General features: G+C 40.1%; 2 protein-coding genes across 3 annotated transcripts in view; one reads left to right on the top strand and one right to left on the bottom strand.

Annotated features, from left to right (window-relative positions):
- The window catches only part of LOC111270966 (uncharacterized), a 31,946-nt gene extending 17,266 nt beyond the window's left edge, over nt 1–14,680 (bottom strand). The window contains exons 1-2 of one of the 2 annotated variants that reach the window (XR_015315136.1): nt 14,390–14,680; nt 9,849–10,221 (exon numbers count right to left, since the gene is read on the bottom strand). The gene's annotated coding sequence lies outside the window, so the exon portion shown is untranslated. Of the gene's footprint in view, nt 1–9,848; nt 10,222–14,389 lie in introns of those variants that run through there. The other variant, XM_086972721.1, reaches the window with a different exon arrangement.
- LOC111270967 (uncharacterized) overlaps nt 1–24,931 on the top strand; it is a 29,761-nt gene extending 4,830 nt beyond the window's left edge. Inside the window, exons 2-3 of the mRNA XM_022851464.2 lie at nt 943–1,083; nt 23,124–24,931. Coding sequence (XP_022707199.1) covers nt 943–1,083; nt 23,124–23,318 — 336 coding nt within the window. The 3' untranslated portion in view covers nt 23,319–24,931. The remainder of the gene's footprint in view (nt 1–942; nt 1,084–23,123) is intronic.
- The last annotated feature ends 972 nt before the right edge of the window (nt 24,932–25,903 follow it).

The raw sequence follows: 25,903 nt of genomic DNA, 5'->3' as shown, positions 1-25,903 counted from the left end.
TGTCCCTTCTATATTAATGCTAAAATGGAAAAATTTGAAATTCTCAAAATCATGTTTACCGGTAGGGGGCGTCTGGGTCAAGTTATTCGAAATAGTTCATGGTGGTGCTAGTGATCATGTATTCTACACAAATATATGGCTAGCATAAAAGCGAGAACCTTGTGAAAAAAATGGAGTTCGATCTGTGGATGCATTCATTCAAATTTGTTCATCTTTAACCCGCTTATATTTATTGTTGTTGATGTATTAATGTAATGCGCCAAGGGCATACACCCAGATCACTGCTAATTTTAGTGACGACTATGAAAATAAAGAGATCCTTTCAACGGAACTAAGCTACATCGTATCATCTATTATACAATATCATTTTATTGCTAAATCTACAATAATGATGGGAAAAAAGACTACAGTATGCCAGGAAACAGGCGAAAATATGCGAACTTAAACGCCCCAGCGCAATCGATTGTCGTCGTAGATTATGGGATAGTTGAGCTCATACGGTGTATTCTTAACCTTAAAATTTCAAGTGTAACGCAAATATCAAAAATTGTACAAGAATTCAATTCGTTCAATTGTATGACACTAAATGTGCGCGTTTTTTTTTAACATTTTAAATAATACAAATAAACATATACCTAACCACTGAAAATGATATCCTTTTTGTTTATAAGCAGCAACCCAAATACGCTCACATCCGATCTGTGGGTTTAGCGTTTAAAAAGCATTATTCTTTCGATTCATGCTTGTATAAACAGTAGACGAATCGTAAGTAACTGATGATAAATTTTTGTGCTTACTTATCATAGATGCCTTGGAAAGTTTTGTAGCAATTTGTACTACGTTTTCACGTATATCATTAACTTAGTTTTTTAGTTTTTCTTACATCAGTGCCTTATGCCAACTTCAGTTTCTCACTCACCTGCTCAATCAACTCAATTTCAGGTTGTCTACATCCCGAAACCCTTCCCGGTCCCGCATCACGTCCTGCTTCCGGTTCATGTTCCAGTGTACAAAGACGTACCTGTGCCAATTTACAAACATGTTCCTGTGCCAGTTACCAAGCACGTTCCCGTTCCCGTCAAGGTACATTGCTAAGGTTGATTCGAAGTTGAATTTTAGTCTATCATGGTATCGAAGACCTTTTGCTATCGTTGTCCAGTTGGCTTCTACACAGCCTAAACAATTGGTCAAAGAACATCGCCTGAGGTGAACGAAGCATGTCCACTCAGTTCTATCTGGTTTTAGACTAGTTAGTTCTCGTTCAGCAGTCGATTAGGGAAAGAGTTTAGCTCGACTGCTGTAAGAAGCGTGTTAAACAGGTGGCGCTTGTGTGTAAACTAGGATCTCCCGCCTACTACAGCTGACTTCTCTAGTCCCTAGCCAAAAACTGCACAATTAAAATTACGTCAACACACATTGTCAGCTTCTCGATAATCGAGTCCCAGTCACCATGTAACATCCTTGAACTAATGCTACTGAATGGCGTGTCAGCGACTGAATGTTACGTACCATATATGCGCCTATAATCCGTACAATAAAGTCTACGAATGGGTAGACCCATTGGACACAACCATCGCATTACGTATAACCTCAAAAAACAACAGCTGCATCAAAAAAAGAAATAAAGTTCTATCCGAACTTCGCTTTTACAGCATGAACGAGACAACAAACCTCTTTTCATATCAATTAAAGCACTGGTAACGTCAATTTACTCTAGACTGTCTGACTTCCTTATGTATAATATGTGATATATATGGAACACGCTGAATGGCCCGTGACATGACCATCTGTAACGCTCTCAGGCGTGGAGTGCCTCTTCGCGATAGCTCGAACTAAACCTAAAATTGCCTACTTTAATCTTAACCCTTAACGTGATTAATAATACTGCTTTTGCAAGGGCGCTTGATAAAAAAGGGGAGGGGGAAGCTGTCTGTTATTTAGAATGTAACATACAAACGACTAGAAAATATAATATTTTTCTAGCCGTTGCACTAGAAGGATGTAGATATTTTATGAAAGCTTCCGGACATTTCGTGAACTATCTTTGCAAACGATTCTATCATATAATTTCAAATAATAATAATCAGCACGCACCCGCAGAGATATAGAACAACCTGAAGCTGTTAATAAGCTGTGCTGAAGTTGTTTATTTGGGAGCCATATTGCCAAACTGTACGTTGTCATCCTTTCTGTGAATTTTAAGTATTTTTAATTTCTATTTAATTCTAATTTTTAAGTGAATTTTAATTTCTAGTAAGATTAAACTTAAGAAGAGTCAGCTCAAACGAGATCGTTAAGTATACGTAATATGTGCTATTGGTATAGCTATTCCCACCGTTTTTCAAGACCTGATGTTTGATTTTTTGATGACATCTCTAGTTTGTATAAGAACTAGTTCAGATTCTTGGCTAGTCAAGGTATCCTGACAAATAGTTGTCAAAACAAATTTATCGATGAGTAAGTAACATATTCTAATATATGTGTAAATAGCTAAGTTGATATTCCACTTATTCGTAAACGTTTCAATTTCACAAAAGTTGAATTATGCAAGTAAAACTTTTGATGCAATTAAAACAATTTATCGCCAATGCAAGGTATCACAGAACTCAGTTCGACTTTGGCCTTCAGTGCCCAAAGGGACAAGGACCATCCAAGGACAAGGACCAAGAATATACGTATATATGATAAAGTTCTTAGACTAAAAAGTAGTTTTGAACAATATCAGTCTAGTATGCATTTCCTAATTGCGTAAGTTGCCAATTGAGATATTGGTCGTCAATGAATTTTCTGTTCGTCTTAGATCTCATTTCATCGACTAGGCCTACTCTAAAAATTGTCTAGATCCGTGAGCTGGGATGAAGTATTGCCACGACCTGCAATTGCCTATTCAATCCAGTTCGGTCGAATCGAGTGAAGGGTCTCCAGGAAGACCTGCACGCATTGGACAACGTTCGTACTGCTAATATCTGGCAAATGCCATCACCGTAAAAAAGCGCGCGTCGTTTCCGCAGCGGTAGCAGTTGTTGAACAACGATGATTTTAGTGATGCTTTTGCCCATTCGGTGTAACGGAACATCATGTATATATGTCTATATCCTCGTTAGGACAAATATTATCTTTGCTGACAAACGCTTTGTATACACAGTCAGGTTCTCAAAAACATCTACCTTCTTCAGGTTGAAATGTGACTCTCTAAAGGTACAACGACCTTTTCGCTAATATGACTTAGTGAGTGGAGCAACAATTTTTTTATTTTAATAATGCACGCTTACCTATGGATGCATACTTACATATGTATTTTGCACATACTGCTTATTTAAGGAACAGGTTAAAAATAGATTTTTTGACAGAATTCAGAATGTACTAAAAACAGTTGCGCTGAGCTTAGATGTAAATAAGTGAAGTAGTTGACTGAATCGTCAGTTCAGCTGATGATTTTTGCTAAAAGTCTTATATGTATCTATATAACATTCGCTTTAGTCAGAGTTAAACAGCGAAACGCAAACCGCCACTCTTGTTCCAGCAGCTTTCCATTCTAACGGCAATTGCCGGCGATATGTGTCGTCCGCTCGCCATTATCTGATAAGATTCTAAAACTAAGCGATAACAGGAGATTAGAGAAACTAAAATCAATAAAATCAACTGAATTCATCCCTATGACAACGGCCATCTGGGACACAACCTTGAATATCTTTCCAACCCTTTTTTTGGTCAGGTTCCTTCCTTCTTATTAGCAACCAACCTGTTTTTAGCTTTTTCTCTTCGTTTCAGTTCTTTTAGTCGATAGTTTTGGTGTGCGTGGTAGCAGTGTAGCCATGTTTACTAATGTTAGCTTTACAGAACCCTATGGCGACCGATATTTTTGGCTGCGTTTTTTTCCACCAGCTCTATCCTGCTTGCCGCTTAAAATCAAATGTTATTTTAACGCAGGTAGCGCTCTATCTTACTGAGACAGATAGTTAGCAAGTGATATATGTGTAGAGGCTACTACCTATTTCCTAGGAACGACATGGGCTGCCTTCGTAGACAAATTAGTGTCGACGGAGGGATAATCTAAACAACACGATTCACTTAAGAATTGCATTAATTAGTAGTGGGTACGTTAAACTTGTCATCACCGAGCAAACACATTCCGTTGCATGTTTGGCCGCGGAGGCGCTTGGCGGTTTACGGAGCATCACATCGGCCGCTGGGCGCTTCTTTGCGCTGAAAAGGGGAAGAAATAGGTAGAAGCCGGAAAAGTGAGAGGCAAATGTAGGAAAGGAGGATCAGAGAAGGTTAGAGGTGAAAGAAGAGGTTCGAGATTTGAGAGCATCCATGGATAAAGTATGAAGGCAAGAATTTTTGCCATTAAAGACAAAAAAATCAAGGCTCCAAATTCAGTTCCCCTCCCTGCTTGTCCGCCACGCAGCCACCAACAAGCGAAATAAAGAAGAATGATCATGTTAATGAGAAATCTTATGTTAGACGAAAGAAAGTGTTATTGCCACCGTCATAGGTTGCCCTCGGCTACTTCTTGAGGATCTGGTGAGACAGCTGAGAGTCTACCTATAAGGGCTTCAAGGTATTTATTCCCCTATATTTCACCGGTCACAGGCCTGCAGTAAGTGTAGTCAAAACCATTAACCGACACCTTCTGCGAATTGGCATCTCCTATCGATGTCAGACGTATCAGCTAATTAAGATTACTGGTACCATAGGTATTCGGTACATTTCATGCAATGCATAAAATCTTCAAGGTTTACAGACCCCGCCTGGGCTATTAGAGCCAATTCTATAGAAACTATAGACTGTAAGAAAAATGATGCTCAAGGTAGCTGAATTCATAAGGAGAGCTGTGACACAGCAGATATTTGGAGCGATTCGATCGACTTCTACCATTAATGCGTATGAATTTATAATACTAGTCTATGCACCTTAGCCTGGGACAAATGATTTCGTGCGAACTTTACCTTATCACTATTATGATCATAGATGAATTGGCCGAAGCTGGGCTTCAATCCTTTGATGTGAACCTCAGTAAGGTCCTTAAGTAACTCACTGTATTCTATGCTATTGTCGATGATTTTTTTCTAATGCATTACCCTCGCTAACAAATGATGATATTTAATGTGCAATTTTTACAACAATTATTTTTTTAAAGACTTTGCAAGAGACAAGTTACTCCTATTCATAAGCTATTTATGGATACATTAAAATTTTTTTCTAACTATTTACGACTTTTAACATTGTGCCCAGCCAATTACCGCGTATGCGTCAGGCCTAACAAAAAGTTGCGGCTCTAATCATAGCGTAGGCATATCAAGAACGGACGATCATATCAGAATTACCACTGATTTGAAGTGCTGTAAATAAGACGAAACAAGAAGTTATTATTACGGAAAGCCTGAATGTCTCACCAACAGAATAAACAGAACTAAATTATAGCGAAGTGCGACGCTGATCAAAGACGACCAAGAGAAGGAATACGATGTCTTTGGTATTTGGTGATGCCTATGGTGGGAAGCGTAATGTGTTACTGCACCACTGATCACAAATTGGCCGCCTTTCGTTCCAATCCATTACGTGGGTTAAGCATAGGGTATGACATCGCTTCCACAGTATGGTTTCTTTATCCTGCAATTTTTACTTATATTTTATAGATTATCTATATCTTTGTTCGTTCTGGGCGATTGTTATAGGGTCCTTATGAGTGGAATCACAATCGTGCTATTTATTGTCGTTTATTGAAACTCTCTTCCACAAAATGCATTGTAATGGCTACGTTCAATCGTGTGTAACAAATCTTATCGCTGCATATCTGGACGTACGTAACTGGTCGTTCACGCACGTGCGAAGAGAATCAACTTTTCTTCGTGGACTATTTTTTGCAAAAATAAAGGTGGGAAATATCTGGTGCTACTTCGTAAGTTTTTACTTTTGTACACTTGTAACTTTGTTTTAACTTTGTTTACACTTGTAATTGTGTGGTTGGACTTTTTCTTCTGCAGACTTCTAGTAATTTGTTTCATGTAGAGGAAATGTCAATATTGCAGCGCAAAAAACAACGGATGTTTTCCCTTGTACAAAATTTAGACGAAACAAAAACATAACTTGCCCATGGACAAGCGCAAACATTACATTGATAAGCCAATTGCGTGATTAAGCGATTACCAGTTAACAGGGAATAATTGTAAAATCCTTTCCTTGATAATTTTCTGCGCCCACCACATTAGGCAAACTAGGACGACATGTCTTCGCAGCTCTTTTAACCGCCACAACGGATTCCCATAGCACACATATGTATAATGCTTCAAACAAGGCAGACAAAAGTCGTCATCGACCGCTGCTATAGCTCAAAGCAGAGAAGCTTTATTCCAAATGGTCCTTTATGTCCAATAACTCTATGAGGCTCATATATGACATGCCTTCCCCGGCATACACAGTAGTAAGCTGTTCTCGCTGTGATTGCTTCGATCATTCTGGCCTGACAGCAAAAATGGGAAAAAAATTTACTCTCCGCATTGGTCTCGATTTCCCAACCCTGAACCTCGTCTTAGTATTCAAATTTAATTGGGGGCCCTTGTTCGATCAGCGGCAGTATGAACGAAGTTTAGTTAGAGTTGTCATAGGTAATATGGGGCAGAAAGCTACTCGATGCGCGTTGGCTAACGATCGAGATACTTTAGGCAAAATATCACAAGTCGATCACAAGGAAAATTATGGTAAAGACAACACCGGACACGAAAAGGCGGAAAAGAAGATCGTTAATGAACCGTACCTGTTTGTGGAGTAGTACTAATAGAAGTGCTTTGTCAAGTTTCTAGCTGTCCCAGTAGTCTGTCTATAATTAAACAATGGAAAATAGACATACAAGCGAAAACGCTATGAAAATATCGAATAGATGGAGGATATTCAGGCTCATTTAAAAACATGCCGACTTCTCATTCTCTCATAGGTATATGCCTTTCGAGCAACTAGACAAGGCGCGTCCGGCCTTTTTAGACAACGGTTTGTGTGTGGTTTCGAATTGTTCGCGACGATATTGTGAAAAAAATTGTAAAGTTTTATATATCTGTCTTTCTAATGTGGCCTGTAAGATATCACACGTATCATATCTATGTGGCATAGGCGCACACAGAAGACTGGTCTTTCAGAAATGGTTTAGAAGCAAAACACATTAGCTGTTTGGCTAGAGAAGGCGCGCAGCATTTCAAAAGAGACGGTGTTAGGAGTTTTTAGCGGAGCGTTTGCGACCAAGGACTCCGCTATATTTGGATGTTGTTTGTATAAGGCCTTTTTAAATGGTCACCCCCTTTTAGGCCCATAACTCTAAAATATCAAAACGAGAATTATTACCAAGCTAACTACGAGCATGTCTGCAGCCCCCGAAGCAACTTCCCTTTTGCGATATGGGCCGGTTCGCTTTCAAATATAGTTAATCGCAGAAAAACAACAAGCCGCTTAAACTAAAAGCAGCACAAACGTCTCCGCAGTTTTGTTCTTGTTATATAGTTGTGCTTATTTCCTGAGCGGCACACTTGTTCTTTCCTCGTTCTGCTTTAGTTCCCCCTGAAACATCCTCCATACATTGCTGTCTATCCATTCGTCATTTACTATGCAACAGCTGAACCGTGCATACTTGACAGACATCAATTGGTCTTGTTAGAAATCAATTCATATTGCGGGGTTTGATCATCGTGTCATTGTGGCCACTACCGCCTAGGACGCCTGCAACGCCATGTTCCTTAGCGTTTCGCTACGAAAAGTTGGCTTTTCATGAATCAGATGCTTTTCGTGAATATTGACGCTGATGGATAGCGGCTTCGACTTTTAAACAGCAGCTACAGTGTAGCGGCAGCCACCAGCTACAAGCGTCTCGTTTATAAAATACGGTTTAGCTTTATTTGAATTTCGTCCATTTATGCGTGTTCGCTCATGTCGTGCAAGTGAAGCTTAGAATATACCATAATGGAGCACGAGTAGACAATGGCTTTTCTTAAACACTCACATCGTGATCAGGCAGCTAGGACGGCGATACGGCTGCACCGCATGCAGAGATTTTTCGTGCTGAATTTTCCTTTTACACACCGCAGCATTCACAACGATCGTTCATTATTGCTCTTCCGGTAGCATGTTATTGTATATGAAGCTCGGTCGACTTTTAGCCCAAGCACATGCAAATGCCCAATGTGCATACACATAATAACACGATAGATTTGTGCTTCAAACGAAGGAAGACACTTGAGGTTTCCTTCTATGTTTCTTATTTTCAGTACTTGACGAGCCAATCAAAAAATATTTTGGCTTTTTTCTTGTATGGGAATAAGCCCTTGTATCGTGTATGTTAGAAGAACATGAATGAACGATGCTAAAAAAAAACTCAAGCTTCTACAATATTGACCGGAGATACAAGAGAATCTGAGCTTGGACTGCAGGATAGCCTGATAAAGGAAAACAAATGATCCTCGACTGTTTTCAGCCAAGACGAATATATGAAAACAATGCCTGATTTGACGGTATATGCCTGACGGTATATCCATTCTAAATACTGTTGTGCGTGACATGTAACGTTCATTTTAGTAAAGCATTAGTAAATTCCAATCATTGCAGAAATTTACAATAACAAATGATGTATTTTGAAAACAAGCAGACAGCTTGCTCGGCAATCCATTCGGTACCCGCCAATCTGGTGCAGAAGGCGCGTCGTCCTATGTGAGATCTAGGTACTACACATCTCTCAAAGAGAAAGTTTGACGACAGCATTTTTCTTTGGATAATATTGAGATACTTGAATCCACCATACGATTTGAGAGACTTTTAGATTTACGTTAATTGTCTTTTGTAACAATACAAAATTATGATCGCGTGGAACTGACTGTAAACATTATGGATCTTCGATTGTGACATAGAAGGAAAATCAGCGAATGTCGCCGATGAGTCGTTGCTCGCACGGTACCGGCATACGACACACATTATTCTTATACTAGAAATAAAGTACGAAAAATCGCATATCATTAAAAGCTAAAGCTTATTATCTGGCCAAGCGAGAGATGCGTCATTAGCAAACTGAGAGCAAAGCGAGAATGTGAGACCTTTTATTGAGCTCGCCAGATCTACTTTTTACCGTAGCCGATCGTGCAAATAAATATCTAATGGTCGATGGGGTGTGCTTATATCCGGTTGAAATGGACGCTAGATACACGAGTCTGATCAGTGTTGGCGACGAGGGTTGGACGCTCTCGTACTGCACGTACCCCAGTGCCAAATGACAGCCATGGCGTGAGATTTGCAGGGGATCAATCCTATGAATGACCGTTTTTGTTAGATATCAGTGCTCAGTGACCAATTTTTATCTTTTCTTTCTGTATCTAATAGCAGGAAACAGTGCACTATACAACTGAATTAGTATAATTCATATAATTATTTCTGTCCCAGCAAAAGCCGTATGCGAATGAATTGCTCGAGTTTTGCCGCTAACCTAACCTGGTTTAGTCGATGGAGACGCATTAAGCCTAATTAGGTCATCATTGCTATTAGATGATAAATTTGAGCGGCTGTCTCGCAATAATAATAAAAATAATTTGTTTTATTACCGTAGTTTTAAGCGTAACACCGCATCCGTTTGTAGTATTAGATTAAGGTAGCGCTGTTTTAATCAGAGTGCTGTTTTATATCAACCAAGAAAATGAACGTCGATCTGTTCTCCAGAACGACTGCCCTCTATAATTAGGCTGTTTTTAGTGAAAATTAGCATAAGGAATATCCCCTTGTTCTTTAATGATACGTCACCCTACATCGTCTACCTGGCATTAAGCGATAACACTGTAAGCGATATCCTAGCCTTCCTTTAATGAATGAACACGATATTACTTCTATGTAGATATTTATTATAGCGTGCTATGTGGAGTAAGATAGTTGCTGTGTGCCCATATGGATTCGTGGAAACGTTCGAATGGAATCGTTTTCCTTTCCCCCTATCGTCCCGTTAAGAAGGCGACATCCAAAAGGGCCGGGGCGGCCACAGTGGCATCAGTCTACTGTGCTGTTCTAAAAATATTTCTGTGTCTATACCTTGGATGAATCGCGCTGTTGCCCTGCCATTATCGTTGTCCTTTTCGAATGTGTTTTGCGTCCGACTCCTTCAGGCGCGCCTTCATTTCGGCTCATTTATTGTCCTGTGTGGATATATGTGTGCCTGTGTGCGCGACGGCAGAATGCTGAAAACGAATTTCGCTGTCTCTAGAACAGCACCCAGGAAATAAGCAGATGGGAGATCCATTATTGTGATATATATAGATATATATACATATATTTGCAGAGGTGGGGGAATGAAAAGGTCTTTTTGACTATCCGTCGAAGCTCCCGCCGCGCAAAACCGAAGTACAGCCAAGTTGGAACGCCGGGTAGCCGTTGCTGTTCTGACTGCAACCAATGTTAATTAGGGGGCTGTGTAGCTACGAAAGTTACGGATATTTACAGAATTTCGGACTTGTTTCATAATTCCGCCAGAAACAGTACAATGTTAGCAGAGCGACCGAGGAGGTCGTTATCATAGCGGCATTCATTAGACTCTAGGTCGGAATGCTAAGCACCAAAGGCAGTCTTCCTATTCGAGTCAACTACGTGTTTTAATTACGTTTTTTTTGTGAACGCAGTTAAAACTAGCGCTTTACCCGCTTCCTACATAGTGTGGCCTGTGTCCGTAGAATTTTGCATTACCCGCCGGTGATTAACGATGGTTAATAGTAAAACTCCAGTAAAATACATTTATAGCCATAGTTGCAGACACATTATCGATCCATCATTAACTTAAACCTTAAAAACAATTAATTGTTCAACTTTGCCAGCTAAAGGATGGCTGCTACCATTTTTTACCGAGATTAATAGAGTACTGAATTATAAAGGAATTGCTGCCGCAAAAAAGAGTCCTTATAAAATCATAGAAAGGTCGGATGAGGAGCACTTCATCTAAATAGCCAGAGGGCATTGAAATACAAACCGGACTGCACTGGGTAAGGGATAACTGTAGCTGTGATCCCGACTTAAGGTCAGGAACTTGGATCAGCCTGCGGCTAACTCTGGAATTGTATGATTATATATATATATATATATATATATATAGACTGTGTTATTCAAATGTTTTACAGTTTGCACTGGTCACAGAGTTACTGCAGCACGACAACAATTATTCGTGTCGAAATTGTCCGATATGTCAACTGTGCGTTAATAAAAGGCCCCCCTTTGAGTCAGTTGTTGGGATATGTCCAACCACACGACGTCTCTATTAAGAATCTCGCTTGATAGTTTTTAGTAGAAGCAATGCTTTCGATACCTTACAACAACAATTAAGCAACAACTATCGGCTGTAATTTCCTATCGAAATATGTGCCATATATATTGAAAGCGAATAATTTACGCTGTTCCTTTATTGTCGTCACGTGCCCAGGGGGAGATTTGTCGTCATTCATTACATGCACGATAACGGCAGCGACCTCTAGCGTCGACAACAGAGCCATGATAGTTGAAGGTTGTTGCGATTTGGCTGGGTGGCAAGAGCCGCGTTGCAGGGGGGCCAATATCTTGTTAAAAACCCCCCAAAAAAAAACACAAATTTATCAAGGGTTCATTGTACTGAGTGACGATGGTGATAATGATGCGCTTGAATATTCTGTGTGCGTCGGTAAATGTGAAGCAAATTTTCCGTTAAACGCCAAACCGGCAATTTGAAGTCAATCGAACAGTGACGAATTAAATAGGTGGGTTAGTGGGTCTGCGACGATCGCTTGGCCTGGTCATCAGTTCTGCGCCAACACTGATGGTCTGTTATAATGTCACTGGCTCGTCTATCGTTATTAGCGCTGCCATAAATTTCAAGGTGCGTGTTCAAAAAAGCTGGAATAGGAATCTGCGACGTCTTGCTATGATATTTGGGAAAACATTAAAGGGTGCAGCAGTAACGTATTTGCCTATTAATCGAAGAAAAAGATTGGTCTCGACTTGAAAGCAGGCGCAGGTATACTTCGTCAGCACTAAATCTATATTTTGAAACACTTATTAGCTGTTGTAGTAGCAGAATTTATTTTCTAGGCCAATTTGTTGTTGCGCTCCTAACGAGTGAAATTGAATGGGACATTAATTTTAACTCGATCTACGAATAATTCTTTGAAGGTCGTTCCTCTACTTCTACCGTCCTAAGAAAATGGTAATTTGCCTTTATTGAGAAGAAGCCCCGTTCAGTCCTTATCGATCAATAAGCCGATTGTCAGATCGGCTCGAACAACCGTTTCGGCTGGCTATTTATTACAAAAATACTTTTTTGTATTTCACAATTCGCACGTGGACCACATCCGCCAACCGTCGATAGCAGATCTGCATTCTGCGATCTTTTTTTCATTTAAATCAAAAAATTTAAAATCAAACTACGCTCGACATAGGGGAACGCTAATGAAGTATCCACTTTGTTGGTGGATACTTCAAGTGGACCTTCCGTGTACGGCTTCGCGTATATAGCGTACGCATGTCTGGGAGCGTGTGGAGACATTATCGATATATTGCCAGATTGGTGGGTCGCTCCATGCAATAATTAAGTGAACGACGAAATCTGGCATAAAATTGACGTGTGCAGACTTGAACGGCAAGTCTATTTTTACCGTTCGGTAACAAAGGGAAAATCCTCGATTACTGTGCTGAATTCTATGCTTCCATGGGTTCTAGGGGAATGGATTAACGAAGCGTTTACCGCTTGCTGTTGTTTTTTCGGTCGATTAAATGGCAAAATAGGCTTAAATAGGCAAAAAAATGCCAGCATCAAGCAACTATTTGACAACGGCGTGCAATTTCAACATAGAAATAAAATAACCCAGAATAGAATCCCTGCAGATTCTGCTGCAGTAGTAGTCTGAACATCACTTTTACAAAATCCCATAAGAATCCCTTCTGTGGCCTGTTACGTGTTTGACTGCTTACCTCCATACACATACAGCCCAGTGATTATGAAGAGCTGTTCGAGCTGCGCATCCGAAACGTGGAAGCTCTCGAAAGCATGTTTGATTTGACGGCGTCTACTTGCTTACATATTCTGCCCTAAAAGTGAGCGTTCTAATTAAAATCTCTAAGCTTATGATCATTATTCGATGAAGAGCTTACAGAACTTCATCTTTGTAGCGTACGATGATAGCCTTTCTTTTCGAACAATTTCTTAGAGCTTGATTTGCCCTTACTCGCGGATGGGCAAGGGCATCTAAGAGCATCTAAGGAATAGTCATTAATTTCAGTTTTTCTCGTCTTGAATGTAATTGTGTTCTGGGCTGAGAAACCTGCTAAAAAAAAATTAATTCAACATTCGTCCTCCGACGAACTTAATACGAACGCTACAGCTTCGATTAGTGAACAGTCGACAGGTTCGCGTAGTTACACGATCGGAGAAACAGTAGTTTCACGACCACTACAACAGCATCGTTTTCGGAAGAAGTATACACATATACATTTGTATTATAATACAATTTCGCAAACGAGAAATACACACGTTCAGCGGGGGTCTGGCGTGAATTATCTCTATTTTTCTCTTTGTCTGTCATGGTATAACTTAGGCAAGTTTCTTAATTTTCCTCTGTACGTTTGCTACGTTACAATGCACAAGTACGAGAAATAATACTTGTTTGATTAGTTCACAACAGACTTCTCATCTTTAACGCTTCCAAACCGCTTAGCTCGGTGCTTCCTTTGGCTCTATTGCATAAATACTTTCTGTTATACCTGAGCATTACGACCATTTCTAGTGTGCACAGCCCTACATAGTACCCAATGATTACATGCGTCCTTAAAACGCTAGGCTCGAAAAAAGCTGTGGAAGCACACGGACAGCTTCCGTCGCAAACTCAGCACGCTGATCAACAACAGAGGAAAGTAACATTGATTACCCGCTACAATTCTGAGTTCCGTTTTGACCGTACCCCAGTGGCAGCAAAAGACAATTCCTACCTAAATACACGTTAAAAGTTGTAGAGCGTTCCAATATTCTACGCAATTCATAAGCTATTTGCAGGAGTAAAAAGGGAATGCCACAGTTCCCTGTGGACTCGACGCTACTCCACAGAAGTTCACCTGTTGTTGTTGCTTGTCATACTTAGCACTTCAGATATTTCTGCCGATATTCATTCAGACATCGAGACCTACCCTAAATATATTCATATTGAAGAGTTACTCACAAATGATTAACGTCGATGACCAACAACGTAACCATTAAAAACGCACGTGTTAACACAAACTGATTTGTTGGCACCACTATTAACAAGTTAAGTAAAACAAAGATGTGTTACCTGCTGAGTTCTAGTCTAAATCAAAAACAATATTTAAAAATTTAGTGAATAAACACAACCGAAAAGGGCAAAATACCGTTTATACTTGCCTTTTTGTGCTCGTTGTCGCAATAGGCGTCGACATTATGGCTGCTGTCGTCCACTTGGTACGTAACGCTAATCGGATAGTAATAGATATCCATATGTTCTATTCTTGGTTGCCTGAAAAGATTTTTATCCGAAAGAGCTGCGAAACGTGAGGCGGCTTATGGAGCGCATTCGCATCGCTACATTTAGGGGTTCCAAGCGTCGTATTCTGATAATAAACGACAGGGCGAGCTAAGCAGCCACGGTACTCCGAATGGTAGGCTTGCACGGGATGATCTTTTCCTTTTACGCTTCCGGCGCACGCTCAATCAAAGAAAGCTGATTGGTAGAACTGATTCCGTCACCTATTATTGGCATCGCCGACCCGCAAAGATGCCAAGCAGTAGATCGATAAACGAACAGGCCATTGAGGCATGCCGAAGGGGCAATCTGAACCGCGTTGCTGACCGTGCCATTGATACTGCCAATAACGGCCTTAGCCTCAAACTTGCGTCTAGGTTATACAGTAACAGATTACAGCCTTTGCTTCTATATCATTTATTCGAAATGATATAATAATTGTTACGATCTGAAAAAAAACTTAGTAGCTTAGATACGGAGATGGAGAGAAGCATAGAAGACGAACTCACGCATTACGGCTACTTCGCTTGCATGTTATAACTTCCTTTATTCAACGTTACTGACTTTCGACAGCTAATTACACTGTGCTGCAGGCAGTGTGATTATATAGGATAGGAACTTATGTCGTTTTTGCCGCGCGTGTCAGATAATAATTGTCATAAGTTAAGCTCGTACACTGCCGTTCTCTAGTTAAGTTCGTAGTTAGACGCCCAAGTAAGCGGGGCTAACTGCCAACAACGTGCGTAAACGAAAATGTTTAGTTGACCTTCGGGACCTAAGAAAATATGCAAATTAAAACACGACGAAGGAAAGTTATTGACGTCGAAGAAGTGGATTGTATATAACCCACGATCTCAAACTAGGAAATGCTGAAGTTTTCAAAACTAGCTGTAACGGGTTCGATTGTTTCTAGCATGTAGAAAATTTAAGTCAGTACTAAGAAAAGTAGAGAACTTTCCCGTAAATGTTATTGTTGCTAAATCGCATAGGTCTGCTTATATTAGGTTGCAAATAAACTCAGCTGGCCATCCGTCTAGTCTGCGTCAATACAACTGACCTTGCTAGCTCAAACAATCCTCCATCAGTTGTGTCCGATGGGACAGGTAGCCATAACAGAAGCTTTCATCAATTTCGCTTACCGAGATGTGCACTTTGGCGCAATTTCCATACCCCTTTGGTAGCAGCGAACGAATACTGCCCTGATATATCCGCCGTCGGAAAAGCCATACACAACTCTATGCCAATTTCTCAATAAACAATTATACCACATATTACATATTTAATCAGCTTCCTCAATGGCGGTGCAGGGCATGGTCCGATCGTTTGCAACGCTTATCATTTATCTGAGGCGAACAGCCCAGCAAATTATGTAGCCATACAAGAAAACGTGACAAATTGCCCTTCAACGTCGCAAAAACTTCTACTATATAACGTATAATATATATATATATATATATATATATATTATACGTTAATTAAAAGTTGTGCTTGAGCTAGGATCGTGTGAGATACTCGATCGACTATTGAGTATGAGCTGGACAAGTGGGAGATAGACAGGTATATATTTATGACATTTGTCTACCCATTCTAGAGTGAAATTATGAAGCAAAATGCGTTCATACATATACTTTAGATAACAGTCTATAACGAATATAAAACAAAATAGCTTATTTCCTTTACATCGATAATATATTAGATGTGATGGTGACTGATTTGTACTGGTCGAATGTTCAATTCCACTATGATTATATGAGGTTGTTGTTTCGTTTTCAATAAGTTACATACGGCAAAAGGTCAAAGTTTCATCTCAAGCGCGAAATTTACTGAATGTTTCGTTCTGTCCTTTAAAGTTTTCGGGCAAACATTTAATAATTACCCCCTTTGAAAACTCTTTTGACTACTTGCATACAGTTTTCAGGCTATTTCAAGTTACTTTTCACGCCTTGCCAGAGCAGCCGGAATGTTTAAAAAATAACATTTATTCATTCTTAACATATGTGGTCATTTGTGCAATATAGTTAAGAAGCAATCAGCTCTGAAATGTTTAAGCCACTGAAAGTAATTGTCCGAAACACCCTTTTCCTTAGACAAAACGCGTAGGCCGTTTATGTTAATGAATACGAATAGTGATACAGATCGTACTCTAAACATTACCTTTTTTGTCCATCTCATCTAATAAACCTGCTATCACCACACCTAAGCCCAACTTTTCGTTTTTTACTTTTTAAATGAAATTATTTCTTAGATTATATTGTTATGGCTGTTGTCAATCAGAGCTACAAGCAGCGAAAGCATGCAATTAGTAGCCAAAAGACATAGTATCTAAATCTCCTGTGCCCTTTATATTAGGCAGATAGCTGCTTGCGGAGAAAAGTTACGAATTCAACGTATTCGCTTTTGCAAGCTACTGCCGCAACAATAAAAACAACAATGAAGGAGCAGAAGTTACATCTCTCGAAAAAACAACAGAAAGATCTATATCAGCTCGGTCTATTAGTGTCGACGCTTATACTGCCGTAGGCGCCCTTGTCACCAAAGGCTGTTCGTTAACAGGTGGAGGAACAGCGGTTGGACTAAAAGGTCAAAGTAGGTATCAAGTCGAGGATGTTTGTCCGTGCTAACAAAATGGTACTGAAGACAGCCCGTGCGAAGTAACGCAGAGATCAAGGTGACAACAAATAGGAAGCAGTTGTGCCAATAAATAATCAGAATGAGCTGTGTGGCATTCCTCTCTTGCGGCATTTCCTCGCAAGCAAACAAATCCTTACGAAAGTAACTCGAAGTGTATGATTAAAGCGATGGAAAAAACTGTACCTGCCAAGCGTTGTGTCGGCGGTTCTGCTGAAGCTGCTAAAAAGATAGGTACTAACAGTCCTTTCGCACTTGCTTCTGGAAAACAACTCTGTTCGATGAAGGTGGGGCAAACTGCACGCAATCAACCTAGCGTCCTATACACACACACATAAACAATTATCTATTGACATTGCGACGGATGCGTGGAATCGAGGTGAGCTGTTACACTCCAACGGTTCGGCAACGTCAAAAGGAATCAGCGGACCATGAATCGGACAATGTTGCCGCGAACCCAAATTGCATCACTGTCTTGGGGACTACGGGTCGACATTTGGCGGGCGGTCCGAAATTACTTTGTTGTCGACATTATTCTTGTCGTTGATCTTACATGCACTGAAGCCCTCACTTCAACAATAGCGATTGCTATCGTAACCACGATAGTCGTTACTTCATTGCTTTTCTGCGTTCGGACCCAGTAACAACGACAACGCCGAAATACTACCGGCAGCCATATCTGTCCCCTGCTGCCATATCTCGCGTGGAAAAGTCGTGCAGAGCTGCGGAGGAAAACGAGGTAAAGGAACCACAGTTCTATCGAGTCTCTGTTGCTGTGCCAAAGCCGAGCAGGATAACGTTTATGGCTGACAACTGAGGATATCTGAGAGATCAGAAAGCGAATTTTCCTTGGTGGCATTCCTGCGCCGTTGCGGGCTATTGCGGGTAAACTGGGTTGATCAAATAAATCGGACAGGGTCACTAGCTATACAATACGTATGGGTGATACTGCTGGCTCCATTAGCCGTGATAATTTAGTAGAAACTCGATATGAAGTCCATAGTTGGCTAGCTACAACAGCTGTGGCAACTGCTTAAAGAGGCGCCAGCAATTCAAGGCTGTTTCGGCTCCGTTCGCAGCAGTGGAAGAGATTCTGGTCGCGGTGCAACTCGTTCGCTTTCGCCGACAAAAGCAGGACAAAGTCGAAGACCGGGATCGCCACCGAAATAAGCTGGGCAGAGGGGAGCTAGAGGGGTTGTTTTCGACAGGACAGTTGGTCCGTATATTTGCGTAGATAGGTTTAATGCTTCTAGCGGACGCTAGTGTGATTAGGATTCATACGTGGAGGTGTCAAGTGCTGGACTGACACATCGGCACCAACTGTTACTTTTGTTTTGGACGCCATTAATGATAGAGTTGCATTGAGGACTCCCATGGATGCGAAAAATACATCAAACTAACAAAAATAAGTATAAATCTCAAAAGGACAGCTAGCTAAAAGAAATTAGTAGACAGAACTGTAGCATATGTTTGAGATCCACAATGATGGCTAACGATTTATATATATAAAATCATATTATAAGTTAGGTGGGCGTCGATATATGGTTCAGGTAATTTTAGCCTCAGCGCAGCGCTAAATGGTCAATTGCAACTCTGGCGGAGTGATTTTTGCTTCGTATATTTATAAAAGCGACCTCGAATATTAAATTGAAAGCCCTTCAGGGTAAATTACTCACATCCAGACAATTTCATGAAGTAGGCAGACGATTTCATAGGCTAACGCCAAGATGGACGATTTCGCATGTGTAGATCCATCACAGGATCGTGTAACTCACAAGTATAAGAGAAACAATACTTAGAAGAGAGCAAACGTTTCAGTCGACTGAACCCTCACCGAAGGCGTGCGTAAAGAAAATTTGAAGAAACCTAGGTCTTACGAAAGCTGCGAAACCTGTAAACGTTATTAATCTCTACGAAGGAGCTCGAAATCTAGCTTGCAGCATCGTCGAACAGACTATGGAAAACCAAACACGAAAGTTCAACATCCGCCAATGATCCATCTGGGACTCGATCCGGCTTAACTTACCAGACACCGCATGATTGAAGCTCTATGAAATTGTTTCTCGGATTGAAAAAGTAGATTAAAGGGAAAAAAACTATAAGTCCACCAGCACATTACAAGTTAACCCCATCATAACGCACGGCAGTTGAAGACAACATGGGATGACCTAATTTAAAAAGCCAACGTAACCAAACAATTGTTGTTTATAACAGACTGTCACAATGAATTATCAGTATGGAAACTACAACCTGCCACTAACAAAAGAACATTTCGGTTTAATGGAGATCTACATTAGCACATGACGCCCTAATGGTCGTTAAGAAAGTAAACCCGGAAGCTCTAGTCTTAGCTATAATAAACAGCACAATGTATAAGAAGAGCTGATGTTAGTTACAGTTCCGCTCGGTGAGGCGCTTTCCAGCGTGAGATAACAGTGATGACACTCTAATATGAATTTCGATGACAAGAAATCGTTTGGACTTCTCTAGCAATTGACATCGAACCCCTTTGAAAGGAACCCCATAACAACTGAATCTATTTTTTTTTTCAATAAATCCAAAATTTAATTGGCTAGCTGCTTAATAGACGATATGAACCGCACCGAAAACGATTCTAAAATAACCAACAGCTGAGTCGAGCCTAGAAGCTCGATCTGTCCCCTTATACCACCTACCACGAAACAAAATCGCAGCTATGGTGAAATATGGAGAAATTCAAGATGATATTTTGTGTTTACATTCAGAGCTCAGGGTAATCCAGCCGTGAGCAAATGTATTAATCCCAAACCTCGTTCGACGAATAGAAATGATCTATACTTTAGAAGGTAGAACTATCTTCCAGTAGCAATATTGTCTAAAGTTATGGAAGACATTAGACACAACGTCACTTATAGCGGTTAGCTTTCTATCGTAGCGCCCCAAAGGCGTACTGCACAGATCTTACGCACACGCTATTAGTAATAATGGTTGCTATTAGATTCTACCTAGAAAGAGTCTGTGTCTGTCTGCTAGTCTACTAACTTAGGAGGTTTTTCTGACAGAATATTTTGATAATCCCCAGCTAACTTTAAGTACGGTAGCTCTATTTTTTGACTATTTGCTTGCCCATTGTTAAGAGAGTGACTTCTATATTACGAAACAGTCTTTTTTTTTCTGTAATCTCTACAGGATAGATACAGGATTAGGTTTTAACTTGATCATATTTCAATTTTTCATATCGAGTGGTATCCAGATGTCGTTCCCGGAAGCAGTAGCGAATTGGTTATGTATTTCGATTCAAAGGCTTATGGGTTATTACGTAAGAGAGCAAGCCGATTACACCAGGGTAACGAGGCTGTACGGACACTTTAAGGCGTTACTAAGTAGCAGAGCAGTCTCAACCCACTGGGTCCACACATTGGCTAGAGTTGAAGTTTGGCAAATGCTCAGCAACAGACTGGCGCCACACACAAGTCTGAGGGCCTAGCTTAATATATACAGGTGGAGCAAGAACAGCTGTATCAAAATAGATTTAATGAAACAACGGGGATTGGCAAAACGGGAATATAGAATAATTGCAACCGGTAAAGGTTTCGTTAAATTAACGAGCGGCAAAAAACAGCTTAGCCTAGTTACTAATAGACCTGTTTAGGTTTACACAACTGCACAAAAAATTAGAGAAGTGATTGTAATCGATAGTATTGGGAAAGAAACTATTGGTTCTTGTCATCTTAGACCATAGTTCAGATCAATATTTTGAATATTTTACCAGCGGAAGTGTTTCTCCCATCGACCTATGGACACTTATAGAGTCACAATATAATTGAAAAGCATACGCAGTATTTATTGTGAACGACGTTCGCTACTTGTACCGAAACTGTCCTCAAACTATAGACTATTTCGTCAACTGGAGACGAGTTCTGCGGCTTGAAAGCATATGTTTTCTATATAGGTTTATGGCTGGCACCCATCTGGAGGTATGTCAGGCGGAATTATGAAAAAATATTAGGTATAACTGGCCCCACCTTATCAGAAAGGTCCCACAGATCGGTCCCATGCCGAGTTACGCGTGTGCTCAACAGTTGTTTTTGTGCTTACAATATCGACGTTCCCTTTTACCCCTGTACCCTCAACACAATAAAGCTGGAACCTGACTTAACCTATATCGCGATAGAGTATCACATTGGGGAACAATAATGCGTACCCGATTGCTTAACTACATAATCCTATCAATTAGCCGTAAGTGAAGTTTTTCTTTTTTTTTTTTTTAAGAATAATATATTGTTTTATCTGGGCTCGGCGAATCACTGTACAAAACTGAACTTTTTAAATGCGCTTCAATGACCTACTAGGGATTTCACTGCGAATAAAAAAATACTTGCAGTAGTGAACATAAGAGTCATGGTCATGAGTGGCCCTGTTCAACATTGCGCAGAACTGAGTCATCTTAAATGTGCGTTAATAGACCCTGATCAGAGATTTTTCTTTTACAGACCTTCCATCTAACATTTCGTAGTCGAAAATCTGAATCTTTAAGTGGCTTTTCAAACTCGTGTTTGCGCTCAAACAGAGCTGACACACAGCTGCTCTGAGAAATATATATCACCTGGTGTAAATAATAAAAGAGAAAATAATAGATTAAGATCGTGCATTTCTTCACAGGCTATAATTGCGAGAAAAATAGAACCGGCAAAAACATTTATTTAAGATTATGAAATTCAAGAGCAGTGGCAAATTTTGTCTGGCAACAGCTGTAAAAGCTAGTGACCATGGTAAAGGCAAACGCCTAAAGTGCTAAAACATTCGGAATGACGCCAATATCTAGGTTTTCAAAATCGGCTTAATTGTTATTATTACCGTGTTTATTCGTATGTGTGTGAACTACCTTTTATCTATAGTGAGTATTTGAGGTATTGTATGATTAGATATGATCATAACGTTTACCAGAGAGGTCCTCGTTAAGTAATCGACCTACCTGGACATCTTCAATGCGTTTGTAATACGCGATAGCTTTCATACGTGCATTGTGCTGTCTCTGCAAACGATACATATAACGGCGGAAGTATCAAAGATGGACGAACTCCATACTCGCCAACATGCCGAACTGTTTACAGTTATATATAGAAAAACAACATATCGAAGAATATGGACAATTCGAAATGATCCGTGTCGCTTAGTTTATAAACCTTATCACGGTTGTATTCCATACAAGAGTCCGCTTCGATTCTTTAGAGTACAACAACGCTTGAACAAGTTGAAGACGTCATGGCAGACAGTGTACCGATGATAGCCGCGTAAGGGCAGTGGGGTTGCCAGTTGACTTCATCTCCGACGCTTTTCTGTTACTGCTGGTGTTAGCATTTTAAGCTCTCACAATTAGAAGCAGCAGCGGCATTGTTACCACATGACGCGTGTCTCTGGCTAGCCTAATTCTCTACCCGCGATAGATTAATATATGTTACGCTGTCACCTGTGCTACGACGCGCACACAAAAAACGACGCCCACCCAACGACGTACACACAGACGAATAAGTTAACCCATTTACCAAAAGGAAGACAGACCTCAATCAGATTTGCTCCGTCACTATCTACCTGTACATTTAGCAATTCGTTTGTTGTCGGCCAGGGTTTAACATGGGAGCTGGCTTCTCCTATAGTACTGCCGCCACCTGAGCCACAATATTTTCTATATATATTTCAGTCATACCGACTCATTTGTTAGTAGTATTTATAGAATACAGTGGTGTTATGCCCACCTACAAACGCATACATGTATGATTGTTTTCTCCCGCAGTGACCCAACTGAGTATGAGCAAAAGTAGCTTAGTTGTGTCATACTTCTCAGAGATGGGTGTGCAGATCCCTATATTATTGTGACTTGAGCAGACGTAAGAATAACAATGGACAAATCAATAATTAACAATGATATTAGAGTAATAATATCTACTGAATAGTGCTTCTTATAATGATCTTTTCTTGTTAACCCGTTGTTTCGCTTCCATGTTCCAGGTGCCTAAATATGTGCTGGTCCCGATCCACAAGGTCATTCATGTTCCTCAGCCTGTTGCAGTTCCCGTGAAGGTCCCTGTCTTCAAAGAGATTGTTGTTAAAAAGCCTGTCGAGGTTTCAGTCCCCGTCTATATTAAGAAGCACAAATATCAAAGTCATGGATATAGTGGCTATGGTGACAATCACCAATGGTAAAACCGGACTGTAACCCGGGTAGCTAAGTATTGGTAACACACGAATACACAGACCTCGCTGGTACATTATCGCTCAACTATTGAATAAACAACAGCGATAACACGGCTAAACGGGCGACCTCCTTTGATATTCTGTAATTAATAAAGATGAAAGCGGATTGTTAATTCTACATGATTGAATGACGGGGAGGTTTTATAAATATACATGCTGAAATTGATGTTTAGCAAGCAGCGTTAAACATCTGTTTGTGTTACAGAGGCCCAGAATAGGGACACGCATAAACACACACGATAATAACAATAAGCTTCTAGAGTGCTATGTACACTTGATTATCAGCAAATGAAAAACAATAGAACTTCTGTAATAGCCTTACAATCATAGGAAGTGCACATCGTCGTTGTTGTACCGACATTTTGCTATATATATATAATGTGCCTTGGAAAATTTGACGTTCTGTTCCTGACCAGTGATCTATTTCCTTCAACGGTACAAAAAACAACTTATTACTGACGGATTCTATTATGGTTGATTATAATACTAAATTATCTTATCACCTGCATCATTAAATTAAGCGTAATTCCAGTGCACAAAACAAGTGATGCTATTTAGGCCGTTTCTAAGGCTCTCTGTTATTCGGGATCAAGTTAAAGTGAGGCTGCGTAAACACGCACGAGAGGGCATAACAAGCTATCGTTACAAGCATCATAAGTGATTTTTGCTACGGGTTATTCTAATGTCCTGAAAAAAAGTCTCTAATGCGTGAAAGTACACGAGTGTCTAGCAGCGGAGGACATCCATCCAATCTAACCCGTCACAAAAGCCTTGCCGTACGATACGTAATCGTGTTGGAGTGGAACCGCTGGCGCAAGATGTGTTTCGACTCTAACCGTTAAGTTGTATCCACGACACGGTGGTAAGTTATCAGTGGCCGCTATAGGCCCTGTCTAATTGACGGCCGGATTTAGTTGTTGTTAGTGTGAAATGAAGGACAGCTTTCTGCTAATTGTTCTTTCTATCTTTGTCGATACCATTGTTACGATGAGGATGGTTGAATGCATGGTGTCTGATCGTTGCCTGTTTCCTGCACACAAGCCATGTATTGTTATTAATAATAATAATATTATTTGTATTTACTTGACAAGTATATAGTACAATATAGCATTTTGATTTGCTGACAATTGTTTCCTCAACTGGACCACAACTAGCTGATCGTGAATCTTAATAATTATTAGTCAGGAATTCATTTTGAATAAAGAATGGAAAAGGAGTTGATGACGAAAATGCAAAGCATTACAGGAAGCATCGAAAAGGAAGCGTGCCTTATGCTTTTGGTCGCGGTTTGTTGACAAAAATCAAATCTCTATTGTTTTTTGTATGTTTAATGAGGACAGTAACTGCAATCTAGTGTGTGTATATATACTGTACATTTAGGCGCCAAGTTGCGCAATTTATAGGGCGCCATGAGAGCGTCCTTAGAGCAAGCGACACCGCTATTGAAATCGCGTTAAAACTATAGTTCTGTTAATAGTAATTAAAACTTTATTGATTATGAGAACAACATAAACATATTAAAAATAAACATAAATAATTTGTGTTATTAATTTGGCAATTATTGCAATTTACTTCGAAGTTTCGTGCATGTCATGTCACTGAGTCCGCAAAAACCGGTAATGTCTCGCGGTAAACTGATGAAGACTTATGGCGCTACCACTTGTGGTGGAAGGTTTTTGCATTACAGTTACATAAAGTGATGATCTATTAGTTTGAAGTTCTGTAACTTGGGCATCAAAAAATGTTCAGTCCCTGAAACTGTTCATTTAGCGATAAAAAAGGAACAACATTTGTGGCATCTTTGGGTCAAAGAATTAGCCTTCACTGCAACTCCAACGCTTCAGATGCAGTTACGGTGGGTGCTTTTTCATGAAGGACGAATGCCGAAAAAAAACTTCATTATTGCATAATTTCGCTTGCATCTTGCCCTTCTTTCCTAACTACCTCATGCCATTGCTCAGACAGAGTCCGTAGATCGTGTAAGTTTCCCTGATACCCTATTGCTTCCATCTTGAGAATTACCAACACAACGCATTAAGCTCCTCCAAAGCTTCTTCTAGATAAAACCAGTGCGTAGATGCGATGGATCGTCTATTTACTTCATGTCGCAAATACCAGCATCTCAATATATAGTAATATCACAGTCAAAATCGATATTTACGATAAAAATGAGTTATCCCTACCCGCTTCGCCAATTGATTTTCGCCAGTAGGAGGCACAGACCCCAAGGAGCATTCTGACAATATGCATATCTTATATCAAAGCTACCATAGTTTAATATGATTTTTCGATAGCCGTCTTCGCACTAAAGATGGAAAATCTCAAAAAAGAGAAAAAGCACGACAAATTCCATTATTCTCGGTACGCCGCACATATTTAACAAAATAGAGAAAAAAAAAGCCAATAGAAAAGCGACCGGCCCTATGACGACAAAAACTAGTGGCAACATTGTTTGCAAAGGTCTCATAATTAACGAACGCCACGCATGACCAGCTACAAAACTTATTACCCACATTTGCCATCATTTAGTCTTA

The sequence above is a fragment of the Varroa jacobsoni genome, unplaced genomic scaffold, assembly GCF_002532875.2.
Source record: "Varroa jacobsoni isolate VJ856 unplaced genomic scaffold, vjacob_1.0 contig00228, whole genome shotgun sequence".
Taxonomy (NCBI): Eukaryota; Metazoa; Arthropoda; class Arachnida; order Mesostigmata; family Varroidae; genus Varroa; species Varroa jacobsoni.
The sequence above is the reverse complement of the archived record's forward strand: the minus strand, read 5'-3'. Positions and strand labels throughout refer to the sequence as shown.